Source organism: Orbicella faveolata, unplaced genomic scaffold (assembly GCF_042242905.1).
Source record: "Orbicella faveolata isolate gen_17 unplaced genomic scaffold, um_ofav_v1 contig_15, whole genome shotgun sequence".
Classification (NCBI taxonomy): Eukaryota; Metazoa; Cnidaria; class Anthozoa; order Scleractinia; family Merulinidae; genus Orbicella; species Orbicella faveolata.
The window spans coordinates 4,450,212-4,474,009 of NW_028301542.1; the positions used below are offsets into that span (position 1 = coordinate 4,450,212).

The window sequence follows — 23,798 nt, forward strand, 5'->3', positions numbered from 1 at the left end:
TTACTGGTTTCATTTTCTGTTTTGTTTCTTTAACCGATAGCAGACAAAACAAAACAGTTTTTGTTATTTCTGGTCGATTACTAAGCCTAATCTTTTAGATTCAATATTGATGCTATGGCCTAACGAAACTGTTTAAATATTTAAATACAAAAGAAACTTGATCCCATGAAGAGACGAGCAGAATACCGAAATATAGCTTTTCAAAGCAAATGGTTACCTCTTGAAAACAATAACGGTAAATCTCAACCGCGATTGATGAACTGACTCTTGCGAGTGAAACACTGGCACAAGCTCAACGCGTTGAAAGCCAACAAAAAGTTCGACGTCTCTCTTGAATGGCACAAGTTCATGGAAACGTAAAAATCGAGCGTACACAATTCGTTACCTGTACAGAAAGCCGACCCTGTCGATTATTTCTTTCATTGTTGTGTCTTAGAATAGTAGTTCTAACAAGTGGCTTGAATGAAAAATAAGCTTGACACAACATCCAAACTTCATATAACAACGATAAATCACGGGACATATTGCTAAGCGGATGATGAATCGAATGTTACGTTTCGCGTCGGTTGGCAAAGATTTTAAATTACGTTTTTGATTTGCTCTGAATTGCACTTCTTTTCACGATGAAAAATTGCTGACGACTTAAGAGCTCTATAAAAAAAGTAAAAAGGACAGATGAATACACAAAAAATGTCCAACACACACAGCTAATATTTCCTGTACATTCTATTTTATCTCTCTGAAACATCGCCAATATTTAGCGCCTAGCAGACAAAACATTACACAATCACTTTACGTAAAATTTTAGAGTATTTACAAGATTTTTTTGCTATTTTAAAAAGCCTTTACTCTATTATTACAATTTTCTGTCCCAGTAAATATGAGCGTTCTCTATTGAACAAACTAGACAAGTGTTTGAAAAGGAGGCCTAATCTATTTCTTTGAACGAGCGTTAAATTTACAGCAGGCAAACCTATTTTTTGGCATTCTATAACTTAACTACAGATACTTATATACAGATAATATTTTCTTTAGGCGCTATAAAATGGAACGTTTCACCCATTTTTATCTATTTTTAGACAAATGCTAGCTCAATGAACTTTTGCTCCAATTACTTTTAAAACATAAACGTACTGCTTGATAAATAAACTACTCCACGCTGCGTTTTCTACATTGTAACAACTAATTGTCCTTAGCGATGAGTCACTTTGAAAGTTATTGTAATTTTCACCAATATGTTGTTGGCTGAATGTAAGTAGAGTTCACGGGAGGTGGGTAGTGAAGGTAGTCTCCTTGGTGGTACGGAGACCCGCTTAGGTAACTCGTACAAGACGGGCTAACACAACTGCAAAACTGTCCGGAGCCGTTGAGTAAAGCTCCCTGTGAAAGAGGCGAATAAGGTTTATCCCATGGACCTCTCTCGCTAATCTGCTTTCGATATTTGTATCTGTGATTCTGGAACCAAATTTTGACTTGTGCTGGAGTAAGATTCACTATCCTTGCTAACTCTTCACGCTCGGGTGCAGACAAATAGCGTTGCTGCTGAAATCTTCTTTCCAAGACAAAGGTCTGCGCCTTTGTGAACAAGACTCGTCTTTTGCGTTTCTTGATATCTTTCTCTGTTTGGTCCTTTTTCGACGAGTCAAGAACTTGCGCGCTTGGCACTACTTGCTGGGCGCCTGCGAAGGTGAAAAGCGAGTTGTCCTTGTTAAAGGTTGCTTTTGACATGGTTCTCAACAGACTACCAGTAACATCATGAAACATGAATAATCTATTTTGGATTACATCTATTCACCTTATCTCGAGAATGAAAATCTGGATTTGCTCATTTAAAGTCCTTGAAGTCAAAAATCCTCTATTCAGAGCACGCTAAATCACGCGCTCCGCACCAGCTAGACAGCTTCATGAATAGAGACGAACGGTGCCCGAACAACCAGCGCACCGGCTCGAAAGGTTGACAATTTCATTGACATATTTTTCGCACCATAGCAGTCTTAATCACTTGAAACTTTTTCCGTTTCTATTGATGGTATAAGTGGTGATAGAAGACGTATGTTATTCGCTACAATACTGAATAACTCTTTGGTAGCTGCTGTATGCAGTAGGCTACTATGACGCATAATAAAAACAGCTTGACAGTTAAGTAGTGCAACTTCGAGATTTCTCCGATATGGTGAGGTTTGAAGAGCTTAACTATGCTTTAACTCCCTTGAATAAAATCCTTTTCTCGCTATCCTCCATAACAAACAGCTCTTCAGTCCGCTAATCTCCCGCGCTGTACTCGAGTCTCAGATACTGTTTCCTGAATGCGGCACCCTTAAATATATCAAGAAATTTTCAGTAATACTAAAATAATTCATACTTGACTTTGCCATCTCGGGCGCGTGAGTCAGCTCTGGTTCGTCTGGGCTGGATTGCACGCGCGGTGTACAACTCCTGTCCTCAAATGACATCTGCTCCTCGCCTTTGGTATTCAATGAACGAATCCTGTCCTCTGGAAGATTAAGAATGTCTCTTATGGAAAAGGATCCCATGTTCGCGTTCCGTGTAAACGGTCTCAAATGGGCTCCATTGTGTTGGGAGCCAAGATAACAAGATTAAAAGCAGGTCGCACGCATAGGGCAGGCTGGTCTCGGGAACATGGGCGGGGCTATACTTCAAACACACGACAAGCCATTTGAAATAAAACAAATTGGCTTGATTGTCATCAGGCTGTTTTGTTAAGAGAAAGCGCTATGACAGTGGTGACACATCGACTGATTGCTCTGAAGGTACGACTAAATGTCTGTCAAATCAGTGGATTTAATTTGACAGCAGCTCTATTCTCTGGGTCCGAGAGGTTTCCTTTTGCTTTTATTTCACACATGTTGTGCTGTTGCACTGCCTTCTGTTGACTTAGGTTTTAATTGGATTGGCGGATTAGGAAGTTTACGTATATCTCTGTTTTTATTGTTTCGTTTATTACATCGTCACGATTTGGAAATCATTGAAAACCTCCGAGAATGGCCCAAGCAATTTCGTTTCAATTATTTCCCCGTCCGATGACAGAGGTGCGATTACGCCCTCCTTTGGTTAGGAACACGTTCAGTGCACAAAAGTTTTGTCCAGTATGGATACAATCTTCATGATTTGCTGCGAAAAGCTCTCATATCTTATTTCAGTGAAGTGACATTGTAAACATTGTCTACTCTTAAACATCTCAGGAAATTAGCAATGATGTACAGGCCGCCCTCCCAGGGACAGAGGAGCGTTCGGCTATTGACTTATCACCAGAAACCTTTTGCTACCTAAATTCTCTATCCTCCCACTTCTTTTGTCGTGTCTTTTATTAGCTTGCATCTAAAACGTTATCTATGCGGATTACACTTCCTTTCTTTTCCTTCACTGGCGTTTACGGTGTCCCAGTTGGACTACTTTATGTAAAATCTAATTGTTTTTACACACGAGTCCAATACACAACATGCTTCTGGTGTTAGAATTGTCTTGAAGATTAAGTCATGAATTAATAATACTCCGTGTACCGTGTTCGCCAGCTTAGCCGCTGGGTAAAACAATAATTATTGGGTTATAATTACGAGGAGAAATTGTAAAATAAAGCAAAAATAAATCCGAAGTCCTTTTAGGCCAGCTCCCTTAAACATATGTGCTTCATAGTTTCACGCCAAATATGGATAGCAACAGTAAAGCTTAAATTCACATATTTCATCTTCTTCGAAACTCCTTCCAGCTTGTACAAAGACCTTCATTGCTCCAGTTTCTTGTAAAGAGAAAAGTGAATTTTGACCATGTAAGTTTGACTGGATTTAACTTGAGACGTTTTACAGCGTATTGAGCTTTTTCATGTTACTTTTTTAAACAACTAAACTAACCGAGTTTCTCTCTCTCATTGTATATACTAACTATGTCATTCATGTGTAGTTTATTGCAAAAAATAACCTGCTTATACACTGAAGAATAGCTAAAAATATTTTCCTTTGTCAGGGATTAATTCCTTTACTTATATTGCACAAAGTCGCGTGGGTGATGGTGGTGCATTGTATGGTGTTTCGTCGATTCATAACGACTAATGAATCGACAAAGAAACCAAGAATCGTACTAGTTCGCTGGAATTTTCATCAAATTGGACATGTCTTTGTTTTGAATATGTTTTTATTACATAGTATTATGATCCGCGTTACGTTTTGTAAGACTTCGCAGGTTTTGTTATGGCTTCAGTAGTGCTAAATGATATTGGCTTCACTTAGGGTTGCAAGTTCGACATTCGCTGAAGAAACTAACTAATTCTACATGTGGTTTCACTGTCTTACCGAATTGTTTGTTTCGGCGAAGGCTTAGCTTTGTCACGAGACGAATTTATTGGCTTCGTTACCTCTTCAAGACATTTTCCAATGTTTAGCTCATGTTTTTGTGATTAACAAGTACATACAGTGGATGATTCTTTTGAAAGCGAAAGTTCAACATTTTCCGGCAGTAAATCTCGAAACAAAGAAGACAAACACGAGGCTAATACATAAAATTAATAGGTGGTGTTAGAAAGCGTGTTAACACAAAAGTAATCAAAGTTTTGTTACTTTGTTAGGTCTGACGGGTTGATGCGTAAAAATTATTTTATTTCGTCTAGAAAACAGCCCTTCGTTCTAACTACAGGCGAGATAAGTTCTCTTCTGATACCTGGTGTTACGCCATACATGAGCTAACAACGAAAGAGGCTTTCAACAGATTTTCAAGAGCCATGTAGTCCAGTGTATTTCGATATATGTCTCAATTTCTTTTTCTTCAGAGAATTTGAATAGAAAATAAACCATTCAAGAGGTGTAACTCGATTCCTCAAGGGTAAACTTTCCAAGATTACGCACTAAGATTTTTGAAGCAGTTTCTAGCAGATCTATTAAGGTTGTTCAGTAAAATACTGGTTCAAAATTTCTCATTTAAAGCCGATAAAGTTCATTTGTTCCTAATCGCTGCTGAATAATTCGATCAGAGAGCAATTCTTGCATTAATATGTTTGCACTGGCCATCACAGTTGATGTATCCGCAATGGAAGTGTGCTTGTTTCAATTTACGAGCGAAGCTTTGAGTGTAAACAGTGTGTGGGCTCTGCTAACAATGAAAGAAAAACTTTTCACTTTGGGGTCTGACAGATGTGACATTTTGTCTAAATTGAACAATTGCAAGAAGGCAACCAAAGAATTGCCCTAAGAATAGGCTTTAATTCATTGGGAATACATTAAATGGTTCTTTTATGTTCATTGTTCACAAGTATAAACTCACTTTTAGAAAGTATCCTTTAAATATAAGCTTAAATTCAAACGGTAAGTCGCTCTTTCTTTCAAGCTCTTCGTCAAAACTATGGAAATTATAGTTTTCTTCTGCTAAACTTCAGGAGGTATAATTTGGTTGAGCTGACTACAACACGCTACCCGTATAAACATCATTTTCTTTGTGTTATCAAGGTCGAGTCGTGGTTATTTACATATGATATGAGTTCAATAGTTTAGACTTTCAGGGGATATTTATAAAAAAAACTAAAGAGGCATCGATAGAAGAACACTGTGACTAGCTTTGTTCTTTGATGTAAACACGCGCCAAAGAACATCACAATACTCTCGTCTTTTTGCTAATTGTTTTACAAAAAGGCTCACCTTTTTCCATTTGTTTTTCTTTCCACGTGGTGAAATTACCAATAGGAGTCTCACCGAGGGATGGAATTGAGCAAAAGTTTCAAAGTTTATAGCATACTCCACTCCGTTCGTTTCCTTTCAACCTTCCGTGAGGTAAGATGAACACTGATGGATTCTTATACGCGGGCATTTTGACGTGGCGGAAACAAACCGTCTTCCACTTAGCAATGAAGATGGTTTTAATGAAACAGATACAGAAGACTGTTTGACTATCCAGAACGGGACATTTTCTTGTTTACTCATAAGATGATCTTTTTTGACAATTTACATCAACGTATTGTTAAGGTAGCATTCAATACATCCATGATGCGAGCGCGCCGTCATGTTGCCGTACCCGCTTGTTTTGGCTCTTGTCAATTCAATAATTTGCGCAAGTTGACTCCGGAAAGTCAACTCAAGAATAAACTAAGTATTCATGGTTAATTTCAGTGATGAGACATGCATTTCTAATCAAATTAAAACGGTCGAAAACTCGCAGTGGCGATAGTCTCAATCGACGAAGTGACAAGCTTAATTGAACACGTAACGACGGATCGGGATACTGGGGTACTAGAACAAAACCCTAACTCTTGCTGTTAACCTTTTGCCGCTAGAGTTCCGTAGACGGAAAATATGTTACAACTGAGCAACCTTAAACTGAAACACGAAAACACTTCAATTGTCTTCAATACTAATTGAGTAACAAGAATTTTGATGCCTTTTTTGTTTGTAATGTAGGGCAAATTTAACCGGTGTTTTAAGACATTGCGCTGGTGTCGATTCACCTATTAGCACCCTCAACCCGTCCTAGCAATAACTTTGTTGAAACGGTAAGGAATTATTCATTGCTGGTTCACCAGCAACAAAGTTGAATCTAGGAGTACAAATGAATTTCTTTTACTTATCTTACCTGGTTTCCATGGCCAGCTGCCGACTTTGGGGCGAAAACCGAGCAACTAACATCTCGGTGCAAAGCTCGGATAATTTGAGTGAATTTTTCACAGTTCATTTGAAAAACTTGTTATCTATCACGACCCTCACTAACATGGCTTCTGCCCAAACTTTCTCTGAACTAATTCACTAAGTTTACGCCATAAAATATTGATTGTTTTTATCGGCGTAAAATGATATGTACTCCTTCAGGAAAAACTCTAACGATGAAGTTGTTGTGAAATTTTGTTTATATTCCTGTCCGCAAGTAATTCCGCGGGGCTTACTTTTAGAGAATTATCAAATGTTTTTTCAGCGCCACAAAAATGGGAGGCAGAGTTTCGGGGAGGCCAGTTTTAAACTTTGTTTCTTAAATTACTTACAATGAAATGGCGAACACAAGGAGTACCTATTGTTTTTTTTAGTGTGATTAACACCGAGACCTGGGCTCATAGCTCGGTTGTGACATCCCGACCTCATTTCAGTTGTTATTGAGAGATCTTCACGGAAGCACTACACGCCGCGCCATGAAGCACTTGAGGTCCCTCGTTGTTCTTCAAGAGTAGATGTTAGGAGCGAGAACTTTACAGGCTGTTGAGATCTTAAGATGTTTTTCATTTTGAGAAATGCCGCGAATCTCTTGAAAGGCTTTCAATCGACTCTCTTACGCAAGTAGGCGGCTCGTTGACAGTAATCCGATCTTGTTATGGCGATATAGCCATTTGCTGAGTTGCCCAAACCATCGAATTTTTTAAACACTAATTAGTGGTTGTTTGGAAGAACGGGTGCTAATGGTTTGGCGGACAGACAATGAAATTCGTCAGTCCAATTCTTGTCTTCGAAGCGTTGCTCTTATCCAAACGGTTTCGGTGAGGGTATCTCTTCACAAACTATAACAAACAAACACAATTACGAGTTCGCACTCGCGAGTAAAAAAGCGAGGGCAGAAAATGAAAAGAGACACATCGATTCCGGGCGTAAAATTTTAATCCTCGCTAATTGAACTGTATTAGGCGTTTTGGGTGATAATGTTTATTTATGAACTCCGCATTGTTGAGTTTGTATGTCAGTCAGTTCTATGGAACACGCGAAAAACAGAAACACTTTGTATGTCGAAATTTCTATTGATCTACCATATTCACTGAGCGAAATTAAAATATCTTCACCGTAATGCCATAATGGGCTGCCTGTCGCTCACAAAGTGACACAAGCAAACAGTTTGTTTGGATGGGTTGGTTGGTAAGCAAATAAGTTTAGCGACGTAATACCCTCTTGTACTTCATTCTTGACTGTGAAATATTTATGAGACAGCACTAAAACGATCGATTATCCTAAACTTGTACAAGACTCGTTTCTCTGACTCCGACAAGACGGCTATTTCGCGGGCAGAATTTTCCCGTGCGGTTCAGAACGGAGACACATCTTGTTAAAATAAAGCTGAAAGTCAAACCTGCCAATGAAAGGAGAACAATGAAAAACCCCCTTTACACGAGGCGAGGAACAAACTTTGCCTGCATACTTGCCAATATAACTTAAGTACGGAGAAAATTCATTAACAGGTGGATGTAGGCACGAGCCTTGGGCAACAGTCCCAGCTAATGAAAATTATAAAGTCAATTCAGAGCTTTTATTTTTCAAGAATTCCTCTTGGAATTGAACTCCACTCCGCCGCGTGCGACGGGCACGAAGCCAACGAGAATACGTTTGTACCCGTTTGGTGATAATTACAGTTCTTAAAATGTACCTGTTAACGATGAAAAACGCTAGGCACTGCTCAAATAACGCTAGCAGAGAAAAAAAAATTGCGTGGGACGCCCAATGTTTTTCCAGTTTTCAAACAAAACGCGAAAGCCTTCTTCTGAGTTGACGGGAGGAATATTTCGTTTTGCATTACCCAAGTTCAGTTAATGCACTCAATTTTCGCTCAAGTACTACTAAGGCCAACAACGGCTGGATTTTCAAAGTAAATGATATAAGAATTACCTTTCAGGTGTTTTGTAGTGCTATTTACTTTGGGGAGGACGTGAGCTAGTCTTGTAAAAAATATTTAACTACTTGTATATCTCAGTCCTATTAATAGCGTTCTCATTGTAGATATAAAAGCAAGCTTTTTATTTTGTGCTTTCTTTTGTGATGATCTTGACGGTTCTGACCCATCACAACGTAAACATTTCGCTTTTTAGGGGAAAATATTAAAATACGAGAGAGCCATTAAAGCAGCGTTTATAATGCCACAATCAAACGAACATTCGCGTAATTAAAATGTTGACAGTTTTTAAAAGTTTTACGAATAATAAGTGGAATGCCATTTGTCGAACAAGCCAAACACCCGGCCGGTCCGCGCGCGAAATAATACATTTGTCCTTACCCGGTCAATAAGCAACCACTTAGAAAAAGTGGTATTTTCTCAAGCATCGAGTCTATAATCCAAAAAATAATAAAAACAATAATAAATAACGCGAACTAGACGGCTAAATGCGTGCGTGCTTTTGTAAATAGGTTTCGACAAAACTAGGGGAAGAAAAAAACGAAAACCGGTGTGATTAGTAGAGGTGCAAATTTTCCTAGATTTTATCGCTGATCTAGCAGCTCGTTCTTCCGATCGCCCATTAGTCGGTATTCAAGCTTTCAACTTCGATTACATCGATCTTTCAGAAACTGAAGAGGCGTGTATAAGGGGAATATGAACAACGTTCTTGAGCAGTTTCGATGGCACCAGAGAGACGAGGAGTGGTGGTCTCTTGAAATTAAGTTTGCGACGTCAGAATCGCAATAAGGTGCCTCATTGAAGGTGAAGCCATGGTTGTTTGAGTTCTAAGCGGGGGAAATAAGTATTCGGGTCTGCCCGCCCAGCGTGACATGTCAAATGAAGCCTTTTAGGGCAGATCTGTCACTCGAAAGGGGTTTACTTGTGACAGGGCATTCAATTGCTATCTTTCTAATTAATTGTGATGTCAACTTCGTCACCACCTTAACCTATCAATAGAGGTTGACTTAGGCGAATTTAGGCAACATTTGTTTAACGTCAAACATCTTGTTCACCACTCGAGAGTCTGGGCACGCCCCGATCTATAAGAAGTTGCTGTGAGCCGCCGCGGATACGAGCATGACTGGAGTGCGAGTGCGTTCGGCTTAGTAAATGGCAGTCAACTGAGACCCATGTACACAATTGACCGGCCGTTCGAGATGACTTCGTTCTCCGTCAAGGACATCCTCAATTTACCAGAAGCCGGTCTGTGCCCGTCTAAAAGCGAAACAACGCGTGAATCCTCACCGAATTATCATAGCCCCGGCGGAAACACTCGTACTTCGTCATGTGGTTCAGTAGTGTGTAATCAAGGCCAAGAGTGCTCATATACAAGTAAGAATGAACTTGATTTTGTATCTTTGATCGAGCGAAAAGTAAACGCAGGTCTTCATGAAGCACTAAACTTGATAGCTGGTAAAACACTCGCCGCAATTTTCGAGAGGGTTTCTGCTATGAATGCTGCGCGCGAGAAGCCGCCGAAATTTTTCGCACGCAAATAATTTTCTTTTCCGGCAAACTGAAATACAATGGTGTTTTTTACGAGGCAATTACAAACACGACAGAAAACATGGCTGCAGTTTCAAATTTTTATTGTGAATACTACATCACTTGGTGTTTTGAGGGCTCTTCGCTCGAGACCTCGTGGAAAGACTAAAGGGCTAATTGCTGTAACTTACAATTCACTTAATTTCTTACAAGTTCACAGTTCCCCGTTTGTGCTGTAGATATCGTTACATGGCATGAAGACTGATGAAATGTTGTGTTTTTCCGCCATAACAGATGCACATCCGAGCCCGACAGAAAAGCCCTCGACCTCCTCGGCGAGTAGCCACGAAATAAGTGAACAAGAGGAAACGCCAGATGACCTGAGTGATCCGCCAAAAAAGCGGAAACGGCGAGTGCTCTTCACCAAGGCGCAAACATACGAACTTGAAAGAAGGTTTCGACAACAACGATATTTATCCGCTCCCGAACGAGAACAGCTCGCCCGGATTATCAACTTGAGCCCGACGCAGGTGAAAATTTGGTTTCAGAATCATCGGTATAAATACAAGAAACAGAGCTTCGAGAAAGGAGTGATGAATGAAGGAGCTCCTTTGTTCACTCCAAGAACTGTACCAGTGCCCGTGCTAGTACGAGATGGCCAGCCTTGTCATGGCGGCACGGTCAATAATTTTGGATATTTACGTCATGATCCTACGGACTTCTATCATTTTCCTCCAGTAACTTCATCTTACATCGCTCCAAGCAATCCGTATTGGAACTGGTAGCACAAACATTCAATTACAACGTGTGTTGTGCGAAGAAACCTAGAACAATGCGGGTCTCTCCTTCAAGCAGGCTGTCACGATGAAGGCTACAAAGTCAATTGTAAGCTTATATGCCAACATTCTCAAAATCCTTAACTCCAAAGAACCACTTTATTTAAATAATCGTACGCTTTGCTCTGGATGTAATGGTTTTAGTTTATATTCTAAGAGTTTTCTTTGGAGTCGCGTCAACGTTGCGTTTTCGTGTGACTCAACAGCTGTTCGATGTCCTTCTCGAGTGTGATTTGAAAACATTTTGTTTTGAGCTTTTAAAAACTGTAAGTAGCCAGATTTTATAGGAAACAATTTTATAGGTTTTTCTTTAGCGCGAAAAAGTTTGATTTTGTAGTTATTTTTTATATTATAAGTTGCTAGGTAGCTTTAAAAATTGTTCTTAATGCTTTTAGTAAATGCACGTCTGAAATTAAGACGATAGTGATAAGGGTTCATCATTCTTCAAGGGATAATCCTTTCCAAGCCAAACTTAAATTCTAATTACAATTCTTCTCATCCTTACTAAAATGCTGGTTGTTTGAGCTTGGCATAAACGTCAACGGCTATTAGTTCGCTCTTTCTCAGTAAAATCGTTTCACATTACCGCACGAATTGTCAGAAAACATTACAACCGCAATGGGACACGACTGGATGAATCAAATTTGACAACGCGATGTTTGGCAAACAACACGTCTCGTTCTACTTAAAGGATTTTATGAGATGCTCTCTCGCACCTGAGTTGACAGGACTCTCGCACTAAGAGTTTTGCTTTTGTGAAATCAAACAAGCAAGGAAATTCTGTCATTAGGGCATCAGTACCAGTTTGTTTCCCTCTTGAGGTGAAAATCAGGAAAAGGTTGTTGCTGGATTGAGTCATGTTATGAAGCGGAGCGTATGAATGCCATAATTGATTGTCGTTCGTGTTTACTCGATGAAAAAAGAGGAGGGGTTTCTGTAATTTCCAAGAATGGATCTTTAGCAAATTGAATCAACGTTCGTTTGCTTTCAGATTAGGCAAGAAATAACAGAGACGTTTATAGACAACAAAGAGAGACGCTTCGTTGCCACAGAGTTTGAGCAAATTAGAATACGTTATCGACTTTTAAACACGAAAAACTCTCATTGTAGCGGAGGGATAGCACGTTGTTCAAAAAGCTAAACTTTGTTGCTTCAACGCTTCAGTTTTCGCCTGGTATTGGGACAAAGACCTTGTTAATGAAAGAAAAACGCAATAAATCGTGAAGAAAACACTATGAATAAAACATTAATCCACTATTTCACTTATACCTCTTTGTTCAAAAGTGTTAATAAATTGGGGAAACAAAACCATTTGTTGGGACGAGTGTTGAGTGTTAGCAGAGTTATGAATCCTCCTTAGTAAGAACAATTTTTAATCACTAGTTTTCTTCTTCAAGTCTACATTCGCCGTGAAAATCACTCGCCTTTTTTAAATTAAAAGGGTTCATGGTTTCTGATCCATAAAAAATTGCTTTCGTCAAGATATTCACTTAACAAGAGATTCGGGTCGGTTTGACTTTTCACCGCAGCTTGCTGGAATAATAATCTAAAACAGTCGAGAAGCTCGGGCAACCATCCTTAAATTTGACTCTACCAGTAGTTAAGAGACATCCACAATCGATATTTCTTCGGTGCTATTTTTAACGAACAATAAATGTATGTATTTATACCCCCTATAGTTGCACCCTAGTTGTGAAAGTTATCCAACACAAATGTACACAAAAACTTTCAAATAAAAGAAACAAAGGACAAATCGTGTTTTCATCTCATTAAAAAAAAATTGAAGACATGGCAGTCCCCAAAAACCCATTTGCAAATGAGTTTTCAGACTCATTTAGTATTTTTTAACAGCTTATTTTTTCGCCCTCGCATTCCTGTGAGCCAGTCGATTTCCTAGGGTGTAATAAAGAAATGCGACAATTTATAGCAGTTTGACAAAAATTTATTGAAGAATTATCCGCGAATAACTCAACAACCGAACTAAAAATTCAATAAACTCCATATCTTGCTCATAGAATTATATCGCTCCAGCCGGTCGCTAGCTGTTTTCTTTACAGAGTAACTGGAGAGGGCTCTAACGTTCAAATAAATAACTCAGTAATGTTTCGAAAAGTACGGGAAGTACTTCTCTATTTGATCGCGACTTGATGTCTGCGAAAATATTCCCGCGAACGTTCGCTGAAGACATTGTCGGCACTAAAATTAAGACATAGACGCAAAATGTGTGTTTTTTTTAAATGAATTATGTGCAGTTAGAGATGCGTAAAACGTACGATGTACAGGTGACAAAAAAAAGTTTGTCTATAAAAGGACCATCATAATTGTACTCGCTAGCTTAAAGTTAAGGCAACTGAACTGTAAATTCCTCGCGACTTTTTGATGATAATTTTCAAGTCTTGGCTATGAGTTTTCTTCATCATTTGATCTACAATTCATTCACTGGCTTTCGGCTTTTATTTCCCTTTTAGAGGCCACCAGCCACACACAGCTGGTGGCCACAGATAAAACCGGGGAAAAAGCCGCGAAAAAAGTGCGGGATTTTGTGTAAGTGGCTAAAATTTAATGGGTTTTACTAGCAGTAAATGGAATCGCTTTCCGCCACCGTGTGTGCTTAAAACTCGGCCTGTCACGGACAAAACGCATAGCTATTTGTCACAATCTGTAGAGATGGGGATGAAAAGCGAGGCAGCGATGTCAATTGCGAAAGAATTTTCTAACAACAAACTCAAGGGTTTTTCTTTGAGATCTAACGAAGCCACTTCACCCGCTGCAGAATGTCCTCCTTCTGAAGTCTTGAAGGTTCAGTTCGTTTGCCCCGTACGACGATACCGTGCCCAGCCCCGAAGCCCTTAAGTTTCATTTTAAGACCAGTTACGAAGCCAAAACAGTACGTTTGTTTATGAATATGGAAGGGACACCCCACTGAGCTATTTTGATGTAAGTATTTATTAATCATGCAAAGGCTAGCAAGAAAAGACTGCTCCTTGGAAAATAAGTATCACCTAATGCCGACTTTTGGCTGCGAGTTTGTGCTCATTTCTCGAGTTCAAAGCCTGCAAGGGTCGAGCCAATTATTAGCGCAAGATGGCAGACTCTAAACTAATGGCTGGCGCGACGAGAACGTTTTAGTAAACTTCATTTGCATATATAGGAGATATAGTCCGAATTACTTTCTTATTCAACGCCAGCTTGGTCGAAAACAGCCGACAACTTACGTTTGTATTTTGGAGCAATACCTTTTTCCTGAAATTAAAACCACTGGTAAAGGCTTAGAGGTTTCTTTAGTCGCTAGGTAGACCGATATATTCAAAGACATTTATCCATATAGTTCTATTGAACTAAAATTGCACACAATTTCTGCCACAACTAACAAATACCCACGCGTTTTAACACGAAAACTACCCATATTTTAACACGAAAACTACCCATATTTTAACACGAAAATTACCATATTCTAACACCACAACACGGATTTCGTCAACAAACACTGGCGCAAGACACTCGATTTACAAAGAGTTCTTTAAGCATTCGACATTCACAAACAAGCACAGGTTCTCTCCAAAAAATTGAAATTGATAGTTTCGAGAATTCATTTTTATTCAAGTGGCTACGAAAAGAACCCCCCTTGATAAGTTATATTGGTTTGGAGGGCTTTAAGCTTACTGTTTGTAGTCGGTACGAGGTTATTCAGTCCATCGATGCCTGGTTGCGGCAACCGTAGTTCGACACTTCATTTTGTTCGGTAGTTGAATCAATCAAATTCAAAACACTCAAAAAAACATGACACCCGTATGTATGTTGTTATCAACCAAGTGCTTCTTTAGTAAATGAATAAAGTTGTTGTATAAACTAAAAAGAACACATGAAAACTGAATGGAAATCAAGTTCCTTTACATACATAGTTGTCAGGGTTCATTGAACAACAGGTCGGCAAGGGACTTCCGTGACTCGCTTAAATCCGGATAGATTTGTCCGGTTACTCTCTGGCGTCGATTCTAACATCCAAAATGAGCTAGCGCAGCAAGAAGAAACGATTTTTCAGCTGCTTAATGAGAATTTACGACTTGAAAGTGTCTTATGGCATGGCCTTAACCTGACCTTATGCATCACTAAGATATTGACATTTCTACGAGTGAAAGTGATCCTCGAAACTACCTCCAAAACCACACCCACGGAAAAATATCAGACATAAAAAGGATAAGTCAGGCGACTTAAAATTAATCCTGTAATCTCTCTTTTTTTTAACACCAACACTGCGGTATCGATTGCACATTTCTTCTTTTGTGCCCCGAAAGTTGAAATGATAGCACTCAATGTAAACAAACAGAGCTCTTACAAATCGCCTTTCTAAATGGAAGACCAAAAATGCGGTATGTTATAAAGCACAAGCAGGCTTTTGCAAAATAAAATGTACATAGCTTTATCTGGATCCTTCAGAATTTTTTCCTGAACGTGGCATTTCCGCTTGATTTCGGATTAGCATTCAAAGGGCACACACACACAAAAGAAAACGAAAGAAAGAGGAAAAATAATTTTCGATGATTGCATTGTAGCGCCATCCAAGCCTAACCTAGTTCACCACTTCGCCTCAAGGCATCCGTAAAAATTCCACCTACATTTCTGTTTAAAAATTTACGCGCTTTTCAATCTCCGTGTTCTTATAGACTGTTCGTGATATACCTGGTTTATTTCGATCTTATTTTTGACAAACAAATGGCATACAGGGCATTAGTACAATTTTAATCTGCTGATAAATCTGCTCCATATTTCAGTGTATATTTATTACTTTGTGGTCAGTGTGTCACAATTCAATGCGGGAAACTCAACTGAACAGCGAAGTAACTGCTCGTATATTATTTCATTGGCGCCAAACTGTCTGTAACCCGCATTCGTTTCAAGAGCCAAGAGCCACCCTTTTAGAAATTCAAAGTTACTTTTTATCACCAAGATTTCTTGCCATTACACTAGATCTGGTTTCGTAACCGATGCCATTTTGACAATAAAGGAAGTCTTAACTCCCCTGTTATCTTCAAGTTTGTATTAATTCTGGGGTTGCAAAAAGCGAACCTTTAATGTAACCACGACGCTTGCCGCCCAGTGTAGAATCCGAAATGATTGAACGGGTTTCTCCAACCGGTATTATAAAACCGCACCGCAGCTTTTCGATCAGATATCTGCGGTAGACATTATCGGTGTTGAGGAAAAGAGGAAAGAGTAAATGCTGAAAAAAGTAATTGTAATGTTCACACGACCTGTAGCAGTTGCAGCTATCTGAGAATTTGACCACTCGGCCAGTGACCTCCACATACGCTAGGAAATGAAGTAAGCTTGTAAGTAGCTTAGCTTGCCACTTGTATGTGCTGTAGCCGACACTATATTTTTGCAAAGCTGAATGGTTCCAAAACAAACCAATTTACAACTAAGAAATTACACCCTCTTGGGTCTCATTACAGGGACAGTTAGAAGTGTAAAAAATTGTCACTCTGAGCAGTTTAAGGGTTCAACGAGCGTTTTTAACAACTCATTGAAATTTTTCTATGGTGATTCAAGACTTCAGCTTAAGAATCACGAAACACGAATCACGGTGGGCTTTCTTTAGCGGGGAATGTCTCGCTTGTGAAACTTTGCCAGTGTTAATCAGAAGCACGTCCCACGAAACTCTTTAGCGACCATATACTTTCCTTAACACGAGAAAGGAAATTCGATCGTGGAGGTGAAACGATTTTCAATTCAAGAGCAGTCATTTTACACCAAACCGTTTCTAAAAACCCGTGAAAAGAAAGCCACTCGACCCTTTACGAAATGTAAATTATGGATTTATTCAGGTCTTGAGAAGGTTTCGGATTACCAGCACTTAGCGTATAATGATTTGCTTTTCAAAAGCTCACGTGGCAGAGCATATAGCGATAAATTCAATATGCCATATGCGCCAAAATGCAGAACTTCGTATCGTATAATATAGCCAGGAAAGATAAAGGAATTAAAAGGATTGCGATAAAGTTAGAGATAAGCCGTTCACTACAAACGAAGTAGGCGCGGCACAGTTTGACAAGGTGCTCAAAACACCTCAACCCACTACCACACTGAGCTAATTTGCAGAGTTGAGGCGGGGAATGAATTCGTACTAGAGTTTTCATGTTTAATAGTACCGGCTTTAACCAGCTGATAAGAAAGAAAGCGCAACCAATATGGCATTGTTTAATGTGGACAGCTGATCTAAGAGCAGTAGCTGAATGTAAACATGGCCGCAATACGAAAATTAAAATGACCACTGTTTGACGCGCTGAAAAAACAAACCATAAAAAAGAAGAGCCGACAAGCGGGTTTGGTTCGCGAAAGTTATGAAAATGTCAATGTCATGAAAGAATTGTGTAAATTGAGGTGCTTGGAACGTGACAAATTCCTTTAAGGCCTGTGGCCTTTTCTTTTAGCTGAATGAGATGGCCGCTCGAGACTCGCGCATTTCCATTGTGCAAGAACTATACCGCACCTCTCACTTCTGGCTTCAAAACTGGCTAACGTGCCCGTGTTAAGAACAGAGCTCTTTACACCACTTAGCAGTGAAAAGATTGAGAACAATGTAGCAGACACCAAGCTAAAATGCCTTTTACTACTTTTTTGAGGGACGTGAGCAGTAAATGGTATACAAGCAGCTGAATCAGTGATGGCCGCCGGACTATCTGATTACAGTTGCAGCTGACACAAATATTTCGATACTGCCTTGATCATTTACCCCGCTGCAGTAAAAGTCTAATTCAAGCTTCCTCTAATGAAGGGAATTTAAAAATTGCTTCTATTTTGCATCTTGAGCGATTAAAAATTATATTTCATTAGGTGGTTGTGCGAAGACCAGTGCTCCAAGCGTAAAACGCACGTTCCAGAATCAAACTGGAAACATATTCTTTTATATAAAACTAAGAAAAGGTTTCATTCATTCTCTAAAGCGGTTGATTCTTAGGAGCTTTGAGACAGCCCCCCTTTAGGGGACAGAGGTAAACCGCTAACTGTAATCTCAAATACGATCATAACAAATTAACGCAAGTCTTTTCTAGTGCTGGTATATGAGACCCGCTCGGCTTCCTTTGGTCTCGTATGCTAATGTAAATGGAATGTTGTGCAAGCTAGAATTAACTAAATTTATAATAAAGATGTCATGGGAGGGTTGCAGCTACACATAAATTAATCTGAAGGGATAGAATGTTTTATTCTTTCGGTTGAATTGATAGAAACAAATATTTGGCCTTCTCACACAAGGTCCTTTCGGGCCTTACACGGCTCGACATCATAAAAAATTCAGATCACAATTTAAAATAAGAATTGTAAGACCTACATTTTTTCAGAGAATAAAATATCATAGACTTAAATTGTAAATAATAATGATAGCAATAACAGCGGTAGTCAGCAGTGCAAAGAGAGAAACTGAAATATTTTGCTAAAGATTGTACATGTCTTACTAAATCTTATCGCGAGTTGAAATCTTTAAAGTAGTGTTTGCGGTACGAACTAGTTTCTCCTTGAATTAACAGCAATCAAACTTTGTTTCACTTCAACATTTATTCTGAACTCAACTTCCACCTAGCGTTGATACGGGCGTTACCACAATGGACCTCATAAACATATAAAGATTTTACATCTCGATCGTCACTTCACGGAGTCTGAACTATTTAGGAGAAAAAGGTTTGATCCCTATGCTTGTCAATACAAACGAGCGAAATCAAATGTTTCACGTTATAAATCATTACATTTTCTTCAGCTTTTAAGCTAGGGATTGCTGCTGGCGATTGCACGGCCGCAATAGCACATTGTAGATAGATAGACTATTTACTGTACATCTTTTTGCCACTGATAGGACTAAATCAAGGGATTCTATCCTTGTTAATTATAGACAATTTCTTCATTACTCATGAGGGTTTTTGACGAACTCTAGAGATATACCCGAATGACTGTACTTAGAACAGTGTCCTGAGTTCATCTGAGTAGCCAAAACTGAAGCCATATGTAGGCTGGCACGCTAGTTCATAACAACAACAAATACATAATGACAGTAACCAGTTGCATCTCTGCCTTACCCATTGAACAGACGTTTCCGTCGCGGCCAGCAAATGATCAATAAGCTATGTTCTGATAACATGTTATCTCCAACTTTCTTAGCCGTGGAGGGAATGCGGGACTGAGATGCTGTACGAATACCATGCAACGTTGTGCTACGGGGCCTTGCCAAGATTGCTACACTTTCACCAACACCTCACCCCGAGTACACGATCGCTTACTCCTTCTCAAGCTATAATAATGATTAGAATCACGATTTTTAGAAATATGAAACGACTGAAGCGAGGTACACCGGACGATTATGTTTAATACTGGCCCCAAGGCTCTTAACATGCTTGGAAACCATCCCCATGAAGTTCTTCACTTCAAGTCTACCCAATAAAAATCAATTTTCAGTTTTTTTGGGGGGGCTCGTATCACTTTTCATTTTTCTCCTTCAGATCACAAGAGATAAAACACTTGACAAATACCTAAATTATGAATTCAAGAATAAAAAGAAGACGATCGTAATTTTTTTTTTGGAATATTTTCCTAGCGTGGAAATAACGATTCCCTTCAAGTTGGCAGAGTTTGGAATTGAAAGTAAATAGAGTGATGACTGCTTCCGATCCAAGCGTAATAAGGTTTAACTAAGTAATTAAGACATCAAGCAATATGTCGCTGTATTTACTCGGAACACATTTGCACATACAGGTTCATATCCAGTTGACAAGTTTATCCATTTTGTCCTAGCTTTATCTGCGCAATAAAACGCGTCCTTAGCGTTCGTGATATTTTTTCTATGGCCATCACAACTTTCTGTGGACAGAATTAACTGTGAAGGTTTTCCACTTCCCCTTGTTTCACTTGTTTGTTGATGGTGGCCGATTTCTTGTGAGAACCCGGGATCTGTTCACAATGGAAATGAACACACACCCTGCTATTCAATAATACGTCCAACACTTTTTGTCTGTCTGTCGGAAGCACATTAGAACAAATTAGAACGTTAGGTAAATGGCATATCCCACAACATTGATGTTTCAATACTTGAAGAATCCAAGAGCTCATAAAAGCGTTGGTTGTGCTTTTGTTCCTTGCATGTCAAGTGTCACATTTTTTTTTTCAACTGAATGAAACTGGCGGTCAGTTTGCTTGGGGTTTAATTAGTTTTAGCTCCAGTTCATAAAACTAGTTTGACAGTCAGAGTGCGTGTTTTTCATCTACCGGGCGTCTATAACTCGATAATGACAGCTTCGTTTGTGTTCTGCCACGCGCATCTCGTATTGTTATCCGTGAAATTCATCGATTGAATGAAAACGAATAAAAAGTTAACACATTGCTCGTGTGTGTCACCACAGGTGAGGGAAGGCAGATTAAACAAAGAGACATTTATTACAAACGCGAAACAATTTTAATTCTTCCTCTTAATGAGAAAGTGTTTTTTTGTTTCAGCTGGTTGATTGCCGCGAGAAAACGCGACCTAAAGGTTTTATTTTCACATTAAAACTTCCGTTACCATTTTAATAAAAAAATATATATGCGATATCCATTTGCTGTAAAAATTTCTGGGCGTTGTCAACGTCTGGGGATAAGTAATTAAGAAAAAGATCAAAGTCAGTGCAGCCAGTTCGAATTGAGAAAAATATTACCTCCAATATACATACTCTCAAAGTGTAAAATTAATTCGAGCTGACAAGTAGAAATGAAAATGCCTATTAAATAACTCTTTATTTTACCTTAAAAATATATTGAGAAGCTGGTTTAAATGACTTGCTGCTCGTATTTCGGACCGTCAGAGAGGGAAATAAATCACATGTTTTTGGTTGAAAAACTGTCCCAATATCAGTCAAGCAGAGGGGCAATTCAAAGTGTCACAAGACAACGTGGATGACGACAGCTGGATTGGAAATAGCTATGTCAAGCGTTTTCATTACAGAACGGCTGTATTTCAGTCTTTTCACACATGCTTGGAGCCTCTTCTAAAAGATAACAGTTATTTTTGATACCACAAGTGCTGGAAATAATACTACATTCGTTGAAGCGCTTAAAACAGACGTTTTTCTAGCAATTATTCCTTTACTTCTAGAGTTAAACTTTGAGTTAATTACTGAAGGCGATTCTAAAATAAAATCTGTGGATGAAACCCTAGTGTGTGACCATTCAAATGAAAGCTATTCAAATGAAAGCTATTGAGCAGTAATTTCATGTGGTGCTGTTTATGATGCTGTACAAGGTGGTTCTAACTTTTAAGCCTGTGAATGAAACCCTAGTGTGTGACCATTCAAATGAAAAGCTATTGAGCAGTACTTTCATGTGGTACTGTTGGTTATGCTGTATAAGGTAGTTCTAACTTATAAGGCTATGGATGTAACCCTAGTGTGTGACCATTTTTATATAAGCTCATGAGCAGCACTTTCATGTGACCCTGTACGCTGTAAAAGGTCACTGTAACATTCAAGTCTGTGGAAAAAAATCGTACTGTGTGACCATTCATCTGGAAGCCAATAGGCATTATTATTATGCTGCACAGGTGGTTTAACTTTGAGCTCTCTGAATAAAACCCTAGTGTGTGACCACGCATATGAAAGCTACCTTACAGACTTTTCATGTGCTGCTATTTAAAACGTTGTACAAGGCGATTCTAACTGGCGTTTGAGTCGTCATGAAACCTCAGTGGAAACTCTTAAGTAGCGATTGCATGCGGTAGTTTTTGCGGTTATGCTGTTCCGTAAGGCGATACTAACATTTGAGCCTGTGGAATGAGCCCTAATGTGTTTACCTTTGTGGAAAAACTTATGCTTTCTTACTTTTGCAAAGGAACATTTGATTTCTTTCTATTCTAACCTGGATGTTCTTGGGAGTAGAAAGGTCATATGTTTTTTTTTTACTTTTGTTTCACTTGCAATATTGTTTTTGACATGACCTTTTTTCATTAAAAGGAAAGTTAAAGTTTTCATTATCTATAAACACATTTATTGCAGAAGTCTTAAAATAAAGTAAAGAAAGCACCTGAATTCGACCGGAAAGCTTTCAAAGTTTTATTGTAGGAAATTAACTTTCAAATCAGACTCTTAAAAATTATTAGTTGAGTTTGAAAACAAAAGTACAGTGTCACGAATCTCCTTTCGTTCTACCCTTCTCACCTAAAGAATAGCAGCACTGTACAAAACAACAAAGAAAGAAATACATTAAAAAAGTCATCAACAAAGGGTCCGTTTTGTGCGTTTTAACATGAATATTTCACGATTTGTTTTTCAGTAACATCACGTACACAGCATCGACTTGCTAGCTCTGTGTGTTTCCTTGTATGCACTTGATTGAAAACGTCAAAGTGTTTGCTTGCAAGGACCACCCGCATGGTCCACAACAAAAGATGAACTTTATTACAACATAGTAGCTGTCCACGTCTTGACAACTAAATGAGGATAACTTTCTTGCAGTGTTCCAACGTGAATGGCAGATAAGAAGAACTAGAGTTAATTAGTTTCTCAACAAAAGAATGTAACCTAGACGGCCTCCGTCAGGCTGACTGGCATAGTTTCGTTTTTGGGATCCCCGAGATAACTTTCTTCGCGGAGTCGTCTTCGTAGATTTGATTAAATCGAAGTTAGATCTATAAGTCTATACAGTCTAATGATGAACTTTTTTATTGTAATATTTCAAAACCTCACTCTTATATCCGCAGGAAACGATCTTTAAGATCAACTTGTGGTTTTTGTCCGATGGCACAAATTAATCCTAGTTTTAAGCAACTGTTTTACTGCATCTACACGCTTCCTATTTTCTTCTTGTCATTTGTAACGACTAAGATGCCTGTAAAGATTGATTAAGTGATGTGCCTTTCACCAAATCACCAAATCACCAAAGCACCCGTTTTCTCTGACCTCATTTTCTCTAAGATTGGTTGACTTCTAAGGCCTATCATATCACGGGTTTGGTTCGTTATCTTCCTGGGTCGATGGCCTCAATCAGCTATTTGTCTTACTTGACTAATCTGATTCTTCACGATGTTCAATTCATGCATATGTATTGTCTAAAACGACTTGTCTGAACAGTGTAATGGACCCTATTTTAGTCCACGATAACAGAAAATATTTCGCATGCCATTCCAGGAACAGCCTGTAAAGAGGAAAGACATTACGAATGTGATAAAAATTCAACATATGGTGACCACGATGAAAGATGAAATATGGAGTCTAAGATAATAAAAACGAATAAATTCGTCGAATACGTCGAACCGCTTTTAAATATTGTTGTTTTTAACGTTTCGGACGAGACTTTTTTTTTTTATCAAATAACTATACACGGGTTTATGTCGTCTGTGCGGTTTCACATCGTCACACCTCCAAATTTGTTAGGCGACTCGGCACTCAGCCCGAAGCCTGTAATTGAACCGTGTCTACGCGAGGTTTAAAACTAATAGAACTATAGTTACATATCAATAGTTTTGTATTATCTATGATGTATACCTCTAAAGGAACAGCAAAGCCGGCACTAAGCCTAAAGCCTGTAAGGGAACCGCTTAACGGAGTCTGATTGCTACGCGAGGTTTAAAACTAATAGAAGTATAGTTTCATATCAATAGTTTTGCATTATCTATCATGTACGACCCTGAAGGAACAGCAAAGCCGGCATTTAGCCTGAAGCCTGTAACTGAATCGCGCATCGGAGAGTCTTTGCTACGCGAGGTTTAAAACTAATAGAAGAAAAGTTTCAAATCATTAGTTTTGTATTATCTATCATGTATGACTCTGAAGGATCCATGGGGTCCAGCAAACATCGAAGATGGCCCCCACGAAGGAATTTGCAACGTGCTTCAATAAGTGCCTA

At 38.9% G+C, this 23,798-nt stretch overlaps 2 protein-coding genes across 6 annotated transcripts; one reads left to right on the forward strand and one right to left on the reverse strand.

The window, feature by feature from the left end:
* Window positions 1-708: 708 nt before the first annotated feature.
* On the reverse strand, window positions 709-20,017 carry LOC110063469 (homeobox protein Nkx-2.8-like). 5 transcript variants are annotated; one of them, XM_020770455.2, is made up of 3 exons: window positions 19,010-20,017; window positions 2,363-2,494; window positions 709-1,679 (listed from the first exon to the last, which is right to left on the reverse strand). In XM_020770455.2, the coding sequence occupies exons 1-3, from the start codon at window positions 19,011-19,013 to the stop codon at window positions 1,228-1,230; spliced, it is 588 nt and encodes a 195-aa protein (XP_020626114.1). In that variant the 5' UTR covers window positions 19,014-20,017; the 3' UTR covers window positions 709-1,227. The 5 variants fall into 5 exon arrangements, with proteins under 5 accessions (XP_020626114.1, XP_089144183.1, XP_020626113.1 ...); XM_089288057.1 differs by lacking the exon at window positions 19,010-20,017 and adding an exon at window positions 6,571-6,713; XM_020770454.2 differs by lacking the exon at window positions 19,010-20,017 and adding an exon at window positions 5,643-5,785.
* On the forward strand, window positions 9,665-12,251 carry LOC110063468 (homeobox protein Nkx-2.5-like). The gene is made up of 2 exons (XM_020770452.2): window positions 9,665-9,951; window positions 10,399-12,251. Exons 1-2 carry the CDS (start codon window positions 9,750-9,752, stop codon window positions 10,887-10,889), a joined length of 693 nt encoding a protein of 230 aa, XP_020626111.1. The 5' UTR covers window positions 9,665-9,749; the 3' UTR covers window positions 10,890-12,251.
* Window positions 20,018-23,798: the final 3,781 nt, after the last annotated feature.

Excerpts from the sequence above, each read along its gene's own strand:
- LOC110063469 (XM_020770453.2), bottom strand. The coding sequence starts at position 2,534 with ATGGGATCCTTTTCCATAAGAGACATTCTTAATCTTCCAGAGGACAGG. Across the intron at positions 1,680-2,362 it reads GCCCGAGATGGCAAAGTCAA|GCGCCCAGCAAGTAGTGCCA; the intron begins GTATGAATTATT and ends TCACCTTCGCAG.
- LOC110063468 (XM_020770452.2), top strand. The coding sequence starts at position 9,750 with ATGTACACAATTGACCGGCCGTTCGAGATGACTTCGTTCTCCGTCAAG. Across the intron at positions 9,952-10,398 it reads CCAAGAGTGCTCATATACAA|ATGCACATCCGAGCCCGACA; the intron begins GTAAGAATGAAC and ends CCGCCATAACAG.